Source organism: Medicago truncatula, chromosome 1 (assembly GCF_003473485.1).
Source record: "Medicago truncatula cultivar Jemalong A17 chromosome 1, MtrunA17r5.0-ANR, whole genome shotgun sequence".
In the NCBI taxonomy this organism is placed as follows: domain Eukaryota; kingdom Viridiplantae; phylum Streptophyta; class Magnoliopsida; order Fabales; family Fabaceae; genus Medicago; species Medicago truncatula.
This window is the reverse complement of record NC_053042.1, coordinates 13,258,532-13,280,853: the sequence shown is the minus strand read 5'-3', so window position 1 is coordinate 13,280,853 and position 22,322 is coordinate 13,258,532. Positions and strand designations below refer to the sequence as shown.

At 33.9% G+C, this 22,322-nt stretch overlaps 2 protein-coding genes and 1 pseudogene across 2 annotated transcripts; 1 reads left to right on the top strand and 2 right to left on the bottom strand.

Annotated features, from left to right (window-relative positions):
* Window positions 1-754: 754 nt before the first annotated feature.
* LOC25482751 (alkane hydroxylase MAH1) lies at window positions 755-2,422 on the bottom strand. Its single transcript, XM_013611344.3, has one exon. The coding sequence runs from the start codon at window positions 2,420-2,422 to the stop codon at window positions 917-919; it is 1,506 nt and encodes a 501-aa protein (XP_013466798.3). The 3' UTR covers window positions 755-916.
* Window positions 2,423-6,194: 3,772 nt separating this feature from the next.
* On the top strand, window positions 6,195-8,695 carry LOC112417877 (protein MAIN-LIKE 1-like). Its single transcript, XM_024774050.2, has 4 exons — window positions 6,195-6,918; window positions 6,996-7,655; window positions 7,751-8,272; window positions 8,364-8,695. Exons 1-4 carry the CDS (start codon window positions 6,655-6,657, stop codon window positions 8,541-8,543), a joined length of 1,626 nt encoding a protein of 541 aa, XP_024629818.2. The 5' UTR covers window positions 6,195-6,654; the 3' UTR covers window positions 8,544-8,695.
* Window positions 8,696-18,673: 9,978 nt separating this feature from the next.
* Window positions 18,674-19,898, bottom strand: LOC120578028 (malonyl-coenzyme A:anthocyanin 3-O-glucoside-6''-O-malonyltransferase-like; annotated as a pseudogene).
* Window positions 19,899-22,322: the final 2,424 nt, after the last annotated feature.

Sequence of the window (22,322 nt, the reverse complement as noted above, 5' to 3'; positions counted from 1 at the left end):
GAGGTTAATCACACGATGATCTCTCATTTCATCTTCTCTTCCGATGTTGTGTCCCCGGTAGCTTTGTTCCAACTAAATCTGACTAATGGAATTTGAATACTGCAAAGTTCCTTAATCTTTTTGTCAACCATATGCTGAACTAGAAGTATTTTAAACTTGAAGTTTTCTTTTAAATTAACTGTTTCTTGCTCAATGATGTGCGTAGCTAAGGATGATACTTTCTCAATTAGAAAAAGTTAGAGCAATACATCATGCAATTTAGAAAAATTTTATGGTAGTCCTAATCCACGAACAATCTGTATAGGACCAATGAACCCGGCCCTCGTAATGTTCTTGCAGTATTGGAGGAAACCACCAAAAAAATTCTGAATGTCATTTATCCGGTGTGTCCTTGATCCTTAGAAGGCCGCCAAAATTCCTTCCTTTTCGACGGCTTTTTGGCCTTACCAGCGGCTTATGACAGCCAGAAATACAGTTATTTCTTGTAGTGATGGTCACCCTGTGTCACTAAAGTTTTATTTTGCGCAAGAGTTTCATAGCTTATAGTATTAACGAGTTAGAAAATAGTTTTATTATATGCCAGTGTATTTTTTTTTACTTGGACAGACCAATGTTAGTTGTTAGTAGACAAGTTAGTTTTCGAAATTTAAACTTTTCCCTGGTTAAAACTTTGGTGTCACGTAAGTGAAAAAATAGTTTAAACATGAAACAAAGGCGTAACAACTAATTAAATATATCACGTAACAAATACACAATTCCAAACATTGAGGATTTTATTCGTTTGTTGTAACACACAGAGCAACACAAATAGTATAATTTGACAAATGACAATAACATTATTTTACTAGGACAGACACAGCAACAAAAAGGTTAACAACACAGACACAACATGCATCACACTTACAACTTTGTTATATCAAATGCATCTTTTACTGACTTCGACCTTTAAGCCGTGTTTCATGCGAACGACAATAGAAGTTCTCAGCGTTACAGGGTGACCTTCCACCACCTGTATGCGAAACTTCCATAACAAAGAAGCTGCAACCATTTTCATTTGAACGAAGCTAAGATCTTTCCCAATACAACTTCTAGGACCTGCATTGAAAGCTATGAACTTGTAAGACGGTACATTTATAATCCCTCCTCTAGCTGATATCCATCTTTCAGGCTTAAATTCCAAGCAATCATCTCCCCATATTTGTTGCATCCTTCCCATTGCATACAAAGAATATATCAACTTTGTATTTGGACCAACATGTTCTCCACTAGGTAGTATATCAGATTTGATAGCGCACTTGTGCTGAAATGCCAGAGGAGGATATAGCCTCAAGGTTTCACATATGGCTCCATGAAGGTAAACAAGCTTATCAATCTTTTCCACGTTTAAATTATTGATTAAATTCTCCTCTTGTGTTAGACAATTATCTTTGATCTCTTGAATAATTTTCGCTTCCCCAATAGGATGAGTTGAAACAAGCCAAAAGAACCAACTTAGACCTGAACTAATTGTTCCATTTCCTGCACCGAAGAGATTTACCGCAGTGTCTCTGATATACTTCTCATCGATCATTTCCCCCTTTCCCAATCTTTCCTTCATTAGTTCTTTTAGCAGGCAATAACGAGATTCATCTACATCTTCATTTCCTTTGTAATCAGTTATACATTTCTCCAAGAATTGGTGAAGATTTTCTCTAGCTGCCTTGCCCTTCTTCTCTAGACCAATTTGTAGCCACTTTTGTAGCTTCCAAATACATTTCGGAATATAGTGTCTACGCAATACCATATCCTCAAGTACACTAAAAGCTTTTTCATAAGCAATATCTGATAACTCATTGCACTTGTAAGGAAGGCAATTAGGATCGAATCCAAAAAAAAAAGTGCAAGAAATATCAAAGGTAAACCTCTCAAGAACATCTTGTAAATCAAGTACTTTTACTTCTTTGGATGCATGATCAAGAAATGGTAATAGGCAATTCTCTAGTTTCTTTTGAATGTTTTGTTGATAGAATATCTCAAAGTTTTTGGTTTTGAGCAATGAATGAAGTAGTGCCCTTTCTTGTTCCCATTCCTTGGAATCCAAATTGAAAATACCAACACCGAGAATTTCAAAAATCTCAAGGAAATCAGATCCTTTCCCATAGTTACTGAATTTTTTGCTGAGGATGTGGTTCACATTCATGGGATCACTAGTGATGATAAATGTGGCAATATTTGTGAACCAAGGTCCTTTAAACTGAAAAGTACCTCTATGATGTTTCAAAGCTAAGGTTACAAAATCATGAATTTTGGATTGGTTATGCAAAACAGATGGTACCATGCCAATGATTGGCCAGTTTGGTATAATTTTATTTTTGTTGTGTCTCCATATATTGTAAAATATGATGAAGAGAATTGCTAAAAAAAATGTAGTATACTCAAACATGGTAGTTGTACTTAGACAAAGGTGCTTCCTCCGTCCCCTTTAATATAGGATTTTTTTACAAAAATTATGGATATTAAGAAAACTGTTAGGAGTAATAAATCCAAACCAAAACCGCAAATCAAACCAATCCAAACCAAAACCGCAAAAAATCGCATTTGGTTCGGATGAATTCAGACGACTTTTGCACTGAATCGAGCGATTTTGTTTAAATTATATAGATCGATGTTTAAATATTGATCTCAACAACATTTGGTGGCTAGTGTGCCGGAATTTCAACATTTAAAAATTTATAGATAACCTTATAAATGAGTAAATAGTCAATTTCCCCCCTGAAATTGTAAGTTTCATCAATTACCCTCCTGAAATTAACAAAACTTCAATTACTCCCCCTGAAATTTCACAACGTTAGTCAATTTACCCCCTCCGTCAAATTTTTCTGTTAGTGAACATAACGTTTTGCAAATACCCCCCTGAAGTTTTGTACTTATGTGCAAAATGCCCCCCAAACTTAAAAATTTATATTATTTTTTTCTTAAAAAAAAACAATTAATAGTTAAATATTAAAACTAACTATTAATTTTGGAATTTGGGAAAACTACATGCATATATACATCAAAATAGGCTCCAAAATGGGGAAAAATGTGTATTTTTTAAAGTGACAATAATGGGATGATTTGTGGATTAATATTGGGGGTTGTGTAGTTTAAATGGTTTGAGCAAATTGTTCAAGGAGTTAAAAGACTAAGATGGTGAAGGAGAAAATATAAATTTAAATTTGATTATTAATTTGTTTATAAACCTCTAAAAATAATAATTTGTCTATTAGAAATAACCATTATTGTCACTTTAAAAATACACATTTTTCCCTATTTTGATGTGTGTGTGTGTGTATATATATATATATATATATGTATGTAGTTTTTCCAAACTCCAAAATTAATAGTTAGCTTTAATATTTAACTATTAATTGTTTGTTTTTAAGAAAAAAATAATATAAATTTTTAAGTTTGGGGGGCATTTTGCACATAAGTGCAAAACTTCAGGGGGGTATTTGCAAAACGTCATGTTCACTAACAGAAAAATTTGACGGAGGGGGTAAATTGACTAACGTTATGAAATTTCAGGGGGGTAATTGAAGTTTTGTTAATTTCAGGAGGGTAATTGATGAAACTTACAATTTCAGGGGGGAAATTGACTATTTACTCCCTTATAAATTCTTGTAAAAAAAAAAAGAAAGATAACCTTTTTTTATTTTAGGGAAGAAAGATAACCTTATAAATTCAAATTTTTACTCTTTGAATGATATCATGAAGAAGAGGATGGATATATAATTCTCTACAATTCAAATATTTGTGATCCATTATAAAAATTCAAATACAGGGGTGGATCCAGACATTTAGTATACGTGGGACTAAAATTTTGAAAAAATAATAATGTAAATTATATTAAAAATAAGAAGAGTTTTTTTCTATCATGTGAAAATTTGCACATGTTAAGAAATTTAAAATGGTAAGTTTGTCGTGTAACTTGTGTATTTCATATTAAATATATAATTTTTTAATAAATAATTTGTGTTTTTCAACGAAAAGTACTTCCTTTGCGCATACAATGCATTCATATCAAGCACATCAATATCATGCTTATTGCAAAACTTTAAATATAAGTCCTTCTCATTCATCATTCCTCATTTCTTATAATTATTTTTTGATATCATTAATAAGTGATAAAGCATTCAAAAGATCTTATTTTTAACATGTGTTTTATTTATTATTAAAAAAAAAAGGAAATTTCATGTGGAGCTTTAGCCCCACATAGTCCTCGAATGCATCCGCCCCTGGCTATATATATATATATATATAGAATAAGGGATTTTTGAAAGATTTTGTATTGGCTTTTTTGTTATTCTAATTATACCTTTAAATAAAGTTTAATTTTTCCTATAATAATGTTAAGTTGTTGATATTATTAAAAAAATAAGAATTTTTATATATTTGTTATATTATTGTCGCCATTGAAAAAGATTAATATGGTTTATTAGGTTTGTTACATTTGAAAGTCACAATTATTAATACTTATAATTTTAATCTATAAAAATAGTTATATAAAATATTGTTTGTAATTTACACTCAAAATTTCTACAAAATATTGTTGATAATCTACACGCATTAGTTCAATAAAAAGAGCAGAAAGATGGACACATGGGTAAATAAATATATGCCCTTGCATTAATAACTTTTTTGGCTAGGACCACAATATTTTAATTTTTCGTCCATATGCGTGGCCTTTAAATATATCATTGCATTAGAAGCTTAGTGACTGGCCTCAATTTTTTAACGAGCTCCTCCAAAGAATGAATGAATAGAGAATTGAAGTTTGATTTTTCAGTGACATAATTTTTTATCATATTTTATTTATACTGTAATCGAACTCTAGATATTAGAGGAATTAGAGTTTCTTTATTTTGCAATAAAACTCTAGATTATTTATCATATTTTATTTATTTCGCAATCAAACTTTAGATTATTAGAGAATCAAAAGTTTATTTATTTTGCAATCAAAATCTGAATTATTAGAGTGATCTTCCCCTAAGAACTGCACACAAAAAACATGTTAAGTGCAACTGGAATTTAAATACTTCATATTTAATGTATCATGTTTTATGATTATATTTGTATTTATGGGTAAGAATGAACCACGACAACTTTGATCTAATATCTACCCTTTAATAGATACATACAAGAACAGCTTCAAGATTCAATTGAAAAGGACAATCCAACGGTGACAATTTATATAACTAAATTTTTCATTTTTATTTGTCGGCAAGTATATCTAAATTTTTTGGCTCTATCTATTTCACCACTAAAGCAGCATTGGCATGCATTAACGGTGTATTTAGTTTGCAGTTGCACCATCATGTAGATTGGTCCAACTTGGACCACTAAATGACCCAGTAAAGCACGTTTCTTTCCCAGTAAAAAGGTTCAATACATTAGAGGCCGTAAACAATAACATTGTAGTAAATTCATTATTCATCAAGTTTAATAAAATAATTCTAAAACAGCCTGTTTTGTTGTAATTAACGTCATTATTTTTAGAGTTTTTCTACTTGCACCCTAGTTAATCATGGTTGCACCCCAAAATGACAAGATTACCCTTTCATAAAATTTGATTTTCAAAGAGTCTATTCCTTCATGATTTCAAAGAAAATTCGAAGCAAATCAGGTTAGCAAGTATTATGGGTTATGGGTTCTCAGTTCTGCGATTTTGTGTTTTCCTTATTCTGCGATTTTCTGTTCAATTTGCGTTTTTCTTGTTATGGGTTAGCAAGTTTTGTAAAATTATTTCTCCCAATTTATTGTTGCGATTCTGTGTTTTTCTTTTTCTTAGTTCTGCGATTATTATCCTAGTTATTTCGAATTCAATTTTGTTTTGATCAGGCCAATTAGATTTCTAGGTTTTTTGTATGTTCTTCTCCATATGATGATTATCAATTTTAGATTTTTTTACTGCTTCATATTTTCTGTTGCACGATACCTGTTCTTTTTTGTTTTAAGGGATGCTGGTTCACCATATTTTAGCAAAATAGAAGACTTATTTTAAGGTTCCTAGGTTCTCATGGCATTAGACATATTTTAACAAAATCATATATTTGTAAATCGCCTTAAAAATCATATTTTAGACAAAAGTAGTAACATAAAGTATTAACTATTTGTAAATCACCTTAAAAATGAAAAAGAGGCTAGTTTTAGTATATGTAGTAGTGACTAGCTTTGGAAATGTTATCGTTGAAACCAAAAACATGAAAATACAGGGAAATCTCAAAAGAATGTCTTCTATCCAAAAGCACAAACATTAGTGTTGGCTATCTTGTATTGTAGCAAATAGAAGATATCTATAGTTAAATCAAATAACCATGGTACTATTATTATGATTCAAGAGAGTTTTAAACATGGCAGAAAAAATTACAAAAGAATGTTCAGAAGCTGGTCATTTTTAGCACAATATTAATAGAACCAAATGCTATCTTTGACAAGTATAGATTCACCCCATTGGTGGAGTTGCTTTGTTTACTCAATGGACTACTCTTCTAAAAGCTTTATGAAAGTGGTAATAACAAGATGCTTTGAAAGTAACTTTTCGACTATGAATTGAGTAGGCATGGTGCGGACATTTACTATAATAGAAAAAGATCATGCCAATATCTTACTTGAACTTGTACTTAATGTTTAGGCATGGTGCGGACATTTACTACTGATGGAGAAGGGCGTGTTAGGCCGACTGCGTCAGCACGTCGACGTGGCCGCACAAAAGTTACTTCTTCGAATCCGGTGGCTGAAGAGGAGCCACATCAGGAAGTAGAGGAGGCCCAGTTGGATGATGTTCATAACATAGAAGTTGATGATTCTGGTGTAGATGGATATCCTGGTGGTCCTATTGACACTTCTGTTCTTAAGACATACGGAGACCACGTGGCTGGTCGACTTTGGAATGGAGAGGTAATCTACTGTAAAACTTTCTCGTTATGTTTGTTTTCAAATTAACTTTTTTCATATACATTTTCCATATATTTCAGGATCGAGGGGAGCTGAGGATATTCAACAACGGAAAAAAGATGAAGCGTGTTATCATTGATCATGCCGAGGTACAACGCTTAGTAGAGGGATCGGGACTCCTACCTTTGTTGAAATGCAGCTATGAAATGATAGACAAGGGACTCATTTCTGCTTTCGTAGAGAGGTGGCATCGGGACACCAACAGTTTCCATCTTCCGATTGGAGAGATGACCATTACCATGGATGATGTGTGGTCTTTGTTACATATACCTATCACTGGGGCATTCTTCACTTTCACTGTGTTTGACAGGGACCAAGCTGCAATTGTATTATCTGAACTATTAGGAGTTTCCATATCATTTGCTTGGACTGAGTTTCGTGTCACTAATGCGTCACATGTTCGATTCTCTTGGTTGTTAGATCTGTATAATCAACGTTGTGGTGAGAAACGTTGGGTTGAGGCTGCAAGGGCATTTTTATTTTGTCTGGTTGGGTGCACACTCTTCACTGACAAGAGTGCAAACGGAGTAGATGTTGCATACTTAGAGTGTTTTCGTGACCTCGATAGTTGTGGAGGATATGCATGGGGTACTGCTGCCCTTGCCTATTTGTATGACAATCTATGCCATGCAAGCCTTCATCACATCAAAACTATTTCGAGTTACCTAACACTGATGCAGGTATCAATATTGTTACACTTATACTTTTTGTTCTTTCATCTAGATAAGTCATCTAATTAATTATTAACCCACAAGTGTTTTTATTACATCTACAGGCATGGGTTTACGAACACTTCCCTTCTTTAAGAACTAATTCTTGTAAGTTGAAATCAAAGTATAAAGAAGAATTACCCCGATCCATTAAATGGAAGCCGAAGAGGGATAAAGGTCAGGTGATTCCTTTTAGACAAACTCTTGATATTATGACTGTTGATCAGGTTTGTTGGAATCCTTACGTTAAACACAGATATGTCTGGCCATTTCAAGATGCATCACTTTATAGGGGTTGGATCAGGTGGGGTCTTAAGATGTATGCACATCTTCCTGATAGAGTTTTGCGACAATATGGACATGTACAAAGTATTCCTTCGTTACCTTGTGAAATCATAGGTCATTCAACCACTCCAAATGATATGGATGTTATGTTCACGCAGTATGCCATTCATTTGGTCGATCCTGGTCCACGTGTAAATGACCCGTCAGACTGTGTTGACGGGTATATGGAGTGGTTTCATGCGATCTCTCATCCTTACATCATACGACAAAATCCAGACACATCTAGAGATACAACATCATTGGTAATTGTTTAATTTTTATTTGTTAATAATATTTTTCTTGAATTGTTATTTAACTTTTCATGTATCACTTTTAATATTTGCATAATTGCAGCCTAGGGTCATGCAAATTCTCAATACGCTTCTCAACAAGCAATATATTACACCTGAAGGAATCCCACTTGTGAATGAGTTAATGAATTTGTTAATTGTGGAGAATGGTGTTAGTAGAGACTGGTCAAACGTAGAGACATACAAGCGGAAGAGGAATGGAGGACTTAGACAGACTCAATAACTTTATGCATTTAACTAGAAGTGCAACTTTATGCATTTAATTAGAAGTGAAACTTTATGCATTTTTTAAAACAAGTGCAACTTTATGTACTTGACTAGAAATTCAACTTTGTGTATTTTGAGTACAATTTTGATTTATGTATTTTGATCACAAATGCAACTTTATATATGTTGATCTATAATTGTTAACCTTACTTCAATTTGATGTCATTAGTCGTAACAAAAGGTAATTACAAATGTTATGTACACCTCTTAAAAAATAAAAAGGTAATTACAAATGTTATTGTAACACAAGTGTACATACTTAAATTAAGTTTAAGTAGGTTCATGTGAATTGAGTTTAGGTGTCCATGTAAAAGTTAAACCTTGTTCAATAAGTATACGTAATCTTAACTTAGTTTATCTAGGTCATGTAAACTCAGTTTAAGTAAGTTTATGTAAACTAAGTTTACATAAACTTACTTAAACTGAATTTAAGTTAACCTCAACATGTAAATTGAAACAACAGTGCAGTAGAATAAGAAGAAAAATATTGAAACCAAAATCAAGGGTAAAAACCAAATAAGCATAAAAGTTTATTACATTAAAGCACCAAAATCAGGGTAAACCAAAATGTATTGTGATGATAATTGGGTTACATATAAGATCATTAACAGGGATCACCAAGGTTTATAACAGGTTCAAAAGTTTTTGGAAATATCGTCAACCAGGCCTGTACACGTGTATGATATGCAGTTTCCCACGTTTGAGCTTCTTCTTTGCAGTACTTTCTCCACAAATTGGTTGCTGGTGGTATTGGAGAATCAGGCTTCAGATAAACCTGTTGAAACAACAAACTTAAATTTTTAAACTTATTCGTATAGGTAATTTTAATGAAAACATTAAAAAGATATAATCATATACATGTACAAAGTGACAATAATTAACGTAAGTAATTACAATGAGACCAGATGATGGTGAAAATGGACTTCTAAGAGGAAAAAAAGTCATTGGCATGTCCACCGACAATGATACTAGTGTGATATTATATTTCGAAGCAATGACATGTCCCATTGCTGGAAGTGTCATCCACTTATCCCTCGTTGCATATCCGTCAACATATAAACTTTGGATCAAATTTTGAACATAATCTTCCCCACCAAACATCCTTGTGTAATCTTCCCTCCACTCTTGAAGCTCTTCCAAACATTCATGGCGGATTAGAGGCCATGAATCTTCACCTCTTCCAAGCAAAGCGCCAACTGCACGATACCCACAATTACCATCTGGACCGACATCCAGAACATCATCTATGAAATGATGGATCTCCTTATGTAACCATTCCATAAAGGGTAACACTCTAGATTTATCAACCTTATTGACCGAAGGTTGAGGTGTAAGCTTATGGACCGATGGTCGTGTTGTAAACTTCTGAACCGATGGTTTCGGTGTACATTTCGAGACTGAAGCTTGAGATTCAATAGATGCATCTACGTGTTCCCACCATGATGGATCACGCTTTGTTGATTTTTCTCTATTAGACATTTTTCTCTTCCCTCTCTTTGGTGCACCCTTTGTGTTTGCTTTGTTGGAGGGTGGGCACATTGAGGTAGTTGTTGGGAAAGCAAGTTCATATACCTTACCCTTAAGTGCAATTTTTCCAGACATATCAAGCTCATCAAATCTTCTCACTAATGCATCAATCTCAGGTTTCAAAGATAATTCAGATGATTTGTTGAATCCGTCATCAAAAAAATTTAACCTCCTCCAAACAATATGAACAACATTCAATGGAATAGCACTAGGAATCATACTATATCTGGCTAGTTCACATGCACAAGGTAGGCCATGAGTCATTCTAATAGTGCAACGACAACTACACTTATCAATACCAACATATTTCACACGGTCAAACTCATTAGCAATGTGCGACAATGCATACCTCGAAACATGACCACATAAATGAGCATACAATCTGTTATTGTATCGATGTTCTTTTTGAAATATGCTAGTTTCAAATGATGATTTTATCTCATTGTGTTGTAGTGTGATCATGCTAGAGACAGCTTCCCAAACACTACATATGTCCCCCATGCTATCTTGCAATATCCTCTTCAAACTCCAATGTGCAGACTTAGCCCTATTTGTTGTTGTGTTCCCTAAGTGCATAACTTTGTTTGTCCATGCCTTAACAAATCTTTCCTTGTGAGGAATCAACCATTGTTCATGTACATAATCATGAAAATTGATGCATTCAATACAACTTTCTTTAAACACTTCCAACTTTTGTTGATACTCAGATTCGATAGAAGAATACACTACACTTTTCCATGCCTCCATGACCATTTTCCGCTTCTCCTTTGGAAACACGGTAAGATTGCATTTGGCTTTCACATTCTTGCATACATGAAATAGACATAATAAATTTACTGCATCTGGAAAAACAAGTTCCACTGCATTCATCAAGGCAAGATCTCTATCAGTAAGAATGACACCAACATCACCACATGTAATTTGTTCTTTCAACTTTTTTAGTGCCCATGTAAAGTTATCCTTACACTCAGAATGTAAATAAGCAAACGCAACCGAAAATGTTGTTCCAGTCGAAGTAACTCCGACAATCTCAAGCAATGGCAATTGATACTTGCAAGTCTTATATGTGCTATCCATAACCAAAACTAGATGGAACTTATTCAAAAGTGTGATGGAATCTGGATGTGCCCATAATATGTCCCTCAACTCATCAGAATCATCCTTCTTTCTATACTAATAGACGTACTTATCATGCTCCAACAACGACATCAGATGTTGCATTTCAGTCTTGTTTCCCCTAATGGATGACCGATATGTTTGGCGTGCATTATAAACCTGGTTGATTGTTGTTAAACTCTCTGCATTATGATCCCTAAATGTCATCAATATATTTCTCGGTTTAATCCTACTCTTTGTCATGTCACCGAGTAAAAAAATTTCTTCATGAGATAATCGACCAAGAAAAGAATGACCAGTCAATAGGTTTGATAAATCATGGTTGTGCATACCATGTTCCACAACAAGAGTCCATCCTTCACCATCTCTTGAAGGTATTCCTCTCAATCTAAAGGGACACTCACACTTTTTGGTGCACGTACCCCTCAAAGGTTTAGGATTCTTCCAAGGCCTATACTTTCCGCTTCTTTCACAACCAAGAATTAGCTTTGTTCTTGTTCCTGGTTTTGCTGTGGCTACTTCAGACCTATAGATCACAACAACAACACCATTTTCCTTTCCAGCTTTTTTAGTCCATTTCAATAAATCAGCACGTGTAGCAAACACTTCATTGGTGGTAAATACACTTGTAGAATCTACTAATTGTACGTCAGTATTCTCTTCTCTGATGTCCATTTACTGAAAAAATTAAAAAAATTGAAATTGAGTTAAACGATGGAGAAGACTTAATTCTACTCTAATTAAAATTGAGTGAAACGAAGCATAGAAGGAAAAAAAACTTGCTTTAACAATGTAGAAGACTTGATTCTATTGTAATTTAATCTAAAACTTAGTTGAAGTAGGTCATATAAACTGAGTTTAAGTGTATATACTTAAACTCGGTTTAAGTAGGTTCATGTAAACTAAGTTTAAGTAGGTCATGTAAATTTAGTTTAAGTAGATCATGCAAAAAGTTCAATCTTATTCAATGATTATACGTACGTCATCTCAGTTTAAGTATGCACATGTAAACTTAATTTAAGTAGGTTCATGTAAACTCAGTTTATGTAAGTTAGGTCATGTAAACTCAATTTAAGTATGTTCATGTAAACTCAGTTTAAGTATGTTCATGTAAACTCAGTTTAAGTAAGTTCATGTTAACTCAGTTTAAGTAGGTTCATGTAAACTCAGTTTACGTAAGTTAGGTCATGTACACTCAATTTAAATTTAAGTAGGTCATGTAAACTCAATTTAAGTATGTTCATGTAAACTCAGTTTAAGTATGTTCATGTAAACTCAGTTTAAGTAGGTTCATGTAAACTCAGTTTAAGTAGGTTCATGTAAACTCAGTTTAAGTAGGTTCATGTAAATTAAGTTTACATGAACCTACTTAAACTGAATTTAAGTTAACCTTGACAATGTAAATTAAAACCATAATCGTACAGTGCATCAGTGCAGTTGAAGGAAAAAAATTGAAACTAGCAAATAGAAGAAGAAATTCACTTACTTAGATCCAATTGAGTAGGGATGAAAAATATTTTGATTCACTCTTTAATTTCCATGGAGATTGATATTGAACATCAAATTTGATCGATGGCTTTGTGGGGGTGAAAGAGAGGGTGAAACTCACTGACAATGAATAAAATTAGGGTTTTAAGAAAATTTATATAAAAGGGCAATTTTGGTATTATAAAAAACTTTTAAGAAAATTTGGGTGTAACCAGAAAAACATGGGGTGTAAATAGAAAAACTCTTATTTTTATCTATTAAAACCTTGAAGTTTTTGCCCAAAAATTAAAAGCTGGGTTCTTACTTTTGTAGAAGTTTGTAATTTTCTCACAGAAGATAAAACTACAGTAGAACCTAGAAAGGCTTGTTGCATCTAAGTAAGGTTTTATTTTTTTGTTTTTTGAGGAAGCATCTAAGTAAGTTGTTAACTAAATGATGAAGCCAATCTACACAAGCTGATTTGTTAAATCTAATTAAGTTCTTAGCACATATCTAAATATTGATTTTCGATTTCATGGAGAGATAAATCATGCTTGCTTTAAATATTTGGAAATAATGATCATAATAATCATTTTCTATATATAAATAATTTCATCAATAGTTAAATCTAGAGACGATAGCGTAAAGTGAAGAACAAGTTCAATAGAAGCGAAATGGTCAAAGGGTCTTTGGTTTTTTTTTTTTTTGTGGTGGTCGGGGTTTGATTCTCAGACCTTGCATATATTATGCGTTGTTCCTACCAACTGAGCTAAGCTCATAAGACAGGGGTCTTTGGTTTATTTTCAACGAAAATGGTCACTTACTGTTTATCATTTTTCCATAAAAAATGCCAATAATCAAGATCAATCTTACGTAGGCTTTGTTAACAAGGAATCTTGAACAACCGGTATCTAATATCTAGTCCGTTTGAGTTGATTTCACATCTTTCCTCACTCTTTTTTCTTTCCCGGGAACACTTCCAAAATTTATACTGGCTATTCAGTTCCCTCAAAGGAAATAACACCAACATTTCTCTTTCACCATCGAAGAATCACACAACACACAATACTTGTATCTTTGATTCAACTTTTTTGTTCTCTATAGCTGTATTTTTTCTTTATTGTGTTATTGGGATAAAAAAAATGGGGTGATGTTCATAATTGGTTCAGTCAAAACGAAAACCAAATAAACGGGACGGTAATGATTTTTTATGCAACTTGTTCACATGACATGGAAATAAGATTCTGCAGGTTCCTTGCTGAGTTTTTCATCAATTGAAAACAGTTTCAACAATAGATTTGAGGTACGAGAAAACAAGTAAGAATTGGAAAGCTTGCAATAATGGCAGAAATACTCAATCGTTTGGTAGAGAAAGATTGCCATGATCAACAAGACAATACTTTTTAATTTCTAACAGAGTACTAACAGTGTTTGTATCATATTTTCCAAAACATTATTACCATTCATGCTATTATTTTTTTTATAAACCAAGAGAAAGGTTAAGCATCGGGTAGAATCTGAAACATTCAAACTAGGTTGGCACTCAACAGAAACTCTATTCCTCTACTGCCTTCCCAATACGTATTATTAAAAAAAAGGAGAAAAAGTATGTACAAGAGGGGGGACTAGGCCAATACCCTCGTAATGAACAAAAAGGAAACAACAAAAAAGGACATGAAAATGCTAAGAAAATCTGAAATTAGGTAAGCCATTCCTGTCCCTAGAAAAATCCATAAACAATGGAGAAGGCAAGGTGGTAAACCAAGTAGTGTTAGGAAGTGTATGTCCCATTGCCGCTACCTTATCAGCACAACAATTTCCTTCACGAACATAACGCGACTCTGGAATCATAAATATCGATCCTCCGAATATTTCAAAAAATAATATTCATTTAGAAAACGATGGAGGACCCTAGGATCGAATTTGATAAGAACTCTTGTTGTTTTCTTCTTCTAGGATTTTGATAGATACGGCGCAAAATGAACTTTTACCGCATCAGCCCCTGCTAACCAAGTCATCATAAAATCAATTTCTTTTTGTAGCGTAGGATCCAAGTGTTTTAGAATTATGCATAGGTGATTTGCGATCCGTTTTCCCTATGGAAAACTATTATTTATACATAATAAAATAACTGAAAGAGCCTAACTCCACGATCAACACTTATTCCATGTAAGCAACCGCCTACTCCCACGTTCTCCATTGAGAAAACCGCTTCTCTTAGAAATTCGAATCTTCCCCCTTCAACAAAAGTTGCTTGACTTCGACAGTGTTGCATCCCTGAATCGTTTCTTGTCGAACCTTAAGGCTTTTAGACCCTCTCGCGCCATGTCCAACATTTTGTCGAAACTCCTAAAGTTGAAGAAAAAGACTTTGATTCTTGCTAAGATAAAAGTCAACTAATGTTGACCACATTAAATAAGGTTGGTCAAATTACCACCTAACAGTTGTGCATCAGTCTGCTGGACCATTTCGGCAGCTATTGTGTTGTTATTGTTGTCAATTCCTCAGTAGCTGTTTGAATATGTTGAGTATGATGTTTGACCTGAGCATCAGGAGTAGGGGCAATTGGCGATTCATTATGTGCATTCGTTGTTGCATTTATCAGAACAATAAATTGTGGGGTTACCTTTGGTGGTGCTTCAAACGCTATAGAAGAGCCAATACCGGATGGGTTACTTTTATTAGGTACCCAATCAAGCTTAGTAATTGTAACTTGCTTTTTTTCCTTTGACAGTTAGTATCGTTAGCTTCTTTCTTATCCTTCCGGGGATATAGCCAACGACACAATGTAACCTCATGCCTAAGATTTTGACAATGTGAACAAAAATATGGGAGCCATTCTTAGACCACCTCCACACCGAAAGAAAATCCGCGTCCACACCTCCACATCTCTCTCTACCAAAATTTCATGAAAGAGCTTTTGAGAAAAATCCTTGTCATATAATATTCGTGCATTGTGGCTGAAAATGTGTTTGAATGTCGCATTATCAATGAGCAGCTGTGTGCCAACCACACTTGTAATTTCACAAAGAAGCATTATGTGATTCAGATAAAGCCTGTGCGAAAGATATTGGCCCTGGTGCAATCGTAGGTGAGGGATGGGGCTGCACTCGCACGTCTGTTGAGAGAACAACTTTGGAGGAAATTTCTGCTTTCCAATCATGCAGCATGGCAGCACTTGATCAATTCTCAGAAGGTGAGATTGAGAGGGAAATCACGATTCAGGGAAGAAGAAACCCTAGCAGAGCCTAACGACCCCGTCAATCAAAAAAGAGATCTCGTCCTTGATACAACCTTGAATTGGTTGGTAGATCATTCATGTTATTAATTTAGTCCTTGTTGTTAAGTCAATTTGTATCTTTAAATTATGTTTGAACTAAAATGTCTAGTATGTAAATAACAAATGACCAAAACACCAAAGTGGCAGATTTTCAAAGGTGTGCTTAATATGCACCTGTACCGTTTTTGATAAATAAAAATCTTATAATAATAAAAAATAGATAACAAAAATAATGTTTTATTAAACAAATAAGTTTTATAATATCCGTTTGTGTAAGAAAAGGTGCGAGAAAATGTGTGAAAAAGTGACATACTTGGGACGTGTCCAGAAGCCACTCTTTTAGCATACCTAACCTTGTGAAATCTGCAAATGGATACAAGATCTCGTAGGAGAGAGATATATCCAAAATTCGGGAGCTGGCTAGGTGGAATTCGTGTCTGGTGAGGTGCACAAGTTACCTCATGTATGCCCCCATGTTGAGGTGAGTTAGGTTAGCGGGCCTCAGGTATTGGGCCATTTTATGGTCATTCCATAATAGTCCTTACTTTCTTTATGATGTGAAGAACATGTTTAAGGAGGAACTCTCATGGTCAGCCTTTGATTGTGCCTCCATGTTGCTCATGATGATTTTTCTGTACGGCAACAGGGACAGAGGGGTGTTGAGTGGATGCTGGTGAAGCATTTAATGTACTTGGAGTTGAAAAGATGAATTTTTCTTCGTGGATTTCTTACGCGCATATTATGCTCATGTAGGGTCACTACAAGAAACATTGAAGTTAGCTAGGAATTATACCGATGAATTAAGTTTCCTAACTAGCGACATTGCATTCCGAGGAAAATTTCCTAGGTAAGCTTCTTTGACCGTTTGACCACTTTAAAGCTGTCAGCATGTGTGTTAGCGAGGAAATAGAGGTGTTACCGAGGAAATATTTCCTAGGTCAACACATGGTACAAAATGCAACAGCTTTTTACAGGTAAAGGTAACATGGCAGCTGTATTTTCACGTTGGAGAGTGAAAAAGTCTGGCAGATGCAATTGATATTAGCATGTGAACGTTGAAATGCACTCTTGGGTTATTTAATTGGCTTCATGTGAATATATATGTCTTTTGGCACGCTTAGGTGTACTCAGTGAAGTTACAATTTTCAGGTACGTTTGGAAGCTGCAAATTTCCCTTTTTGTATTTCGATAACGCGTAGCTGTTTAATCGTGTTTTTCTACAAGGTTATATAAAGAGGGAGTTTGTGAGTTTAGAAACCTTCCGAAATCATTTTAATCGTACTCCCATTTCTATGGAAATTCTCCATACTTCATTTTTATTCGGTTTTTTTTTTCTTTTGCAATATTCTGCATGATTTACGGCTCCTCCTCCTTCGATCCACTACGTGTTGTTTGCCTTATGAGACTCAACCAACCATACTCCCGTTTGAAAGGTACCTTCTTTTATTATGTTGTTATATTATTTTGGGTAAATACCTCTTTTCGTCTCTGAAATATTAGCGAATTTCGGTTTTAGTCTCTTGTAAAAAAAAAAAATTAGATTTTGCCTCTTTAATTTCATCTTCTTCCACTTTTGGTCCCTCATTCCACCACGTAAGCAGAATCTGCATACATGACACGCAAAATGAGGGACCAAAAGTGGAGGAATCTGAAATTACAGGACCAAAAGTGAGAGGAATCTGAAATTACAGGGACGTAATTTATGCAGATTATGTTGACTTGATGAAAGGAGTGATCAAAAGTGGAAGAATATGAAATTACAAGCACAAAATCTTTTTTTTTTTTTTTTTTACAGAGACCAAAACCGAAATTCGCTAATATTATATGGACCAAAAAAGTATTTACTCTATTATTTTTTGTCGATTAGTAACTAATTTGGGTCACCTTTACAGCGTAGCTAACCCATACCATTTAGGAAACTCAATTTTTCCTTTTATCCTAACTTGCCTTGGTTCATGACAAAAAGTTATGGATTTTATTCAAGTTAAGAATGGTGATTGGGGTTATATGATTGGCCGCTGCAACTCACATTCTATCATAAAAATAAAGTTTCCCCCATCCCAAAACAACTTACTCAAAACCGCTCATAATCATTTATTTTCAAAAACACTTAAAACCATTTTTCACACAAAATCCAAGTTTTCTCCCAAACAACTTCATACTCAAAATTTATGATTCAAAACAGAAAATCTATTCATGTCAACTCACCCTAACAACATCATCAATTCACCTTAATTAATTAAGGCTTAAATATGCAAAAGGTCCCTGTAAGTTAGCGCGTTTTTTGGTTTTAATCCCTGTATCTTTTTTTGTTGCAAAACAACCATTGCATTTTCTTAACTTTTTGAAATTGGTCCTCGCCGTCAGTATCCGTAAAAAAAAAAAAACATTGCTAGCTAACAGTCGCATATGTGGCACTTGATGAGATGACAACTGCTCTTAGTAGAGGGACTAAAACGAAAAACACATTTTTACATAGGGACTAAAATTAAAAAAACGTAATCATCAATTTTTTGAAATTTTAAACCCAATCTTTCCACCTTCCCCTATTTGTTTTTTTCTCTCTTCTTCATTTCTTCCATGCCCAGCCTCCCATAGCTTGCGCCCTAACAGCAAAAGCTCATTTTCTTATACCAAATGGCATCTCATTCAATTTGTCAGGGTGTTGTTTGCTTGAGTAGCAGCTTGAACTTGAGTATCATGAACTTGGGATGCCTCAGGGTTGGGTAACTATTTTTGAGCAAAATATTCATCTTCATCATCGCCATCATCATCGTATCTATGTATTGCTTTAAATATACTAGCCCAAACGAAAGCACAAGTTACGACAAATTTAGATAGAAATTGTGGCGCGTTGATTTCCTTATCGTTGCCATTTTTCTTCCATTGATTCAGTACATATTTTTTCATCCCCTCAATTTCTTCTTTTCTAAAAACAATAATTGTCTTAACAAAATCTTCATGTTCTTTGGTGATTTGAGTTTCAGCAATGAGTCTAGGCTTCCATGATTTTCTTATTGCAAAATAGTCACTGAAGAAAACATTCTCAAGTTCTTTTGGTCCCTCAAAACTTCTCTGTCAAAACAAGGTAGTGACTTCAATTCAACTACATTTCCTCCTTTATGGATAAAAGACCAAGATTTCATGAAATGATTGCAACTATTATCATCCATCACGTGGCAATATGTGATGCCAATGCAAATACCATGGTCAAGAAAAACTGTGACTTGCAAAGCTAACAATGGAAGGATGATTGTGTCATTTTCAATGTTATCATTGTAACGCCCTAGTCGTTATTTATTTATTTATGATTTATTTATAGTCTTTTATATGATTTTAAATAATATTTGTTGATTATGTGGTGTGTTATATTTTATTATAAGGTTTATTTTAATATTAATTAGAATAATGTGAGAATTATAATTAATTGGAGTCTTGAGGGTTTTATTTTAATTAATAGAAATTAAGTGGGAGTTAAATGAATTAAAGGGAGTTAAGTTTTGGGAGTTAAGAATAAGGGAGAGTCAGAGAAAACTGTTTCACGTACAATCAGTTTTGGGAGAAAACCAAGAGAAAGCTAGGAGAAGAGCCAAGTGAGGAGAATCAGATTTTCTGTAGAGTTTTGTTCTTCAATCAAAGGTAAGGGTGAGACTAACTCTCAATAATTATAGATTATATAACTTCTGATTTTGATTTAACATAAGGGTGTTGATTAAATTGGGATTTCGGGTTTAGGTTTTGATTATAGATTGTTAATTTGAAAGTATAGAAACCATGAAAATGATGAGAGATTGCGTACAGATCAATAGTATAATCATATAGCAATGCTGTAATCAGTTTTGGGGATTGAATTGGGGAAAATTGGGACTTTTGGTGAAAAACTGCAGAATTCACGTAGTCTGGTCTGTCGTGATTCGCCATGGCGGAGAGATATTTCGCTTGGCGGATATTTTTGCCATTTCCTCGCCATTAGTTCGCCTGGAGAAACATCACAGTAGCTACTCGCCTTGAGCTCGCCATTAGTTCGCCTGGCGAAATGTTCAGTGGCAGACTACCCTGTTTTACGTTCTTGCGTCTTTTTCACACGTTTCTGATTTGAATTGGCCTTTGGTGTAAACATGAAAGTTTTAGATAATTTTGTTAGCTTTCCAATGACTTTGGTTTTACTTGAAAATGATTTTTAGCTTTTGAGATATGATGGAAATACTCCAAGTAGGTCTTAGTGAATTTTTATGAATTTCAGCACAACTTTGTCCGAATTTGAAATGAAAACTGGTATTGATTGGTACAGAATTGGTCTTAGGTGTAAACACGAAAGTTTTATGTATGGATGTTAGCTTTCTAGTGCCGTTGGTTTGACTTCAAAAGGATTTATAGAACTTGAGTTATGGTCAAATTACTACACGTAGGTCACAGTGAATAATTGAATATGATTGATGAATTAGTATGATGTTGTTTATGACTAATTGTGTATTTTTTGGAATCGTTGGATTAATTAGTATGAATTATTGTTGACTGTGATGTATATTTATATTTAAATAAATTATACATGTTGCTGAATTCTTTTCAAAGGTTGAAGTATTATTAATTGGATTGTCGAGGTGAAGTCATATTTACATATATGCATTGATGAGTAGTGGTTGTCGTTGATGCTGTTGAGTTGTATGTAGATATACACAAGTGGAGTCAGTTGCATAAGCATAGATGCGGGAGGGCTTCGGCCCTGGAACGCCTTGTCGTTCAAAGCGGTGGAACACTAGATGTTCAAAGCAGTGTTTAGCGGTGAGGACTCATGTCCTGAAAAGAATGCTTTAACCATTCGATAGCGGTGAGGGCTCCGGCCCTGAATATGGTACCACATGCATGCGCATTGTTGAGGAGTCTTAGTGGAGTCGTTGAGTAGTTGCATGAGTCGATGTATTTGGTTTTAATTACCATTTGTTGTTGATGTTGTTAATGATGATATACTTATATATTGATGAATTATTATTATGACAGGGTGCTAGATTTAATTGACGAATTAGATATCTGTTATTGATGAAATTAAGATGATTAATGATGTTGTTAATGACGATTGATATTGTTATATCTTGAGATGTCTATGTGCTACCTGTGATGCTGTCAAATCTTAACTAAGATGTAAATGTTGGTCTAAGTTGTAAGTGTTGTTGAGTTGTACGTTGTCGAATAAGTCATAAGTATGTTATGCAAATTGCCGATGTTGTAATCATCGTCCGTGTTGTTGTTGTAGTCGTAGTTGTAGCCGTTGTTGGTGAATGATTATGTCAGGTGTTGTGTAAGAGGTAGTGTACTCTTACTTTGTTGTTGTTTTATAAGAGGTGGTGTACTCTTACTTTGTTGAGTTATGAGAGGTAGTGTACTCCCACGTTGTTTATGTTGTCGATTAAGTTGTTGTCGTTGTTGTAGAATCTTGTTGTTGTCATCGTTGTTGGTTGAATTAGTAAGTGTTAATAAAGTTAAAGAAGTAAGAATATTATTATGATGATTTGTTGCTGTTTACATTATTATAAGATGAGGATTATGTTGTGTCGACTATGTTATTATAACATGATGATTATGTTGTGCTGTCTATATTATTATGAGAAGATGTTTATGATATGATGAATTATGTTGTTATACAATGAGGTTTATGATATGATGAATTATGTTGTTATGATGTTGTTTATGATATTGATTATAATGTTATGATGACTGTTTATGGTGTTGAATATGAGGTTGATATGATGTTACATGATGATGATTATGAATGTTGTGATGATGATTACATGATGTTAAGCTATGAGTTGTTAAATGTACTTGATGATGGTTATGTTAAGTTGATAAGTTGTCTTCTATTCATGAATTGCTAATGAAATGTTTGATGAATAATTATTATTATGAATTAATGATGTTACGTATAGTTGTTAAGTTGTCTTCTATTCATGAGTTGTTAATGAGATGCTTGGTGGAGAATGTTAATACGAATTAATGATGTTGTTATGTTGTATATGATTATGATTAAGATGTTGATTATGATGTTAAATGATGCTGTTATGATGTTGTTTATGATATCGAGTTATGACTGTTGATATGATGAGTACATGATATGGTTTAGGAGTCGTTAAAAGAATTATTATTACTAATTGATGGAGTTTAAGTTGTTAGATGCATTTGAGCAATTATATGCTTATTATTATTGTTTGTGAAATCTCACCCCTTCTGCTTGAAAATGTTGCCCTTCGTATGGGTAACTTGCAGGTATTAAAGATTAGTAGGAGTGGTGGCTCAAGTGTCTTAGGGCTCTGATACGTAACAGGATGGGAAATTGTTGCTAAGTTTATCATC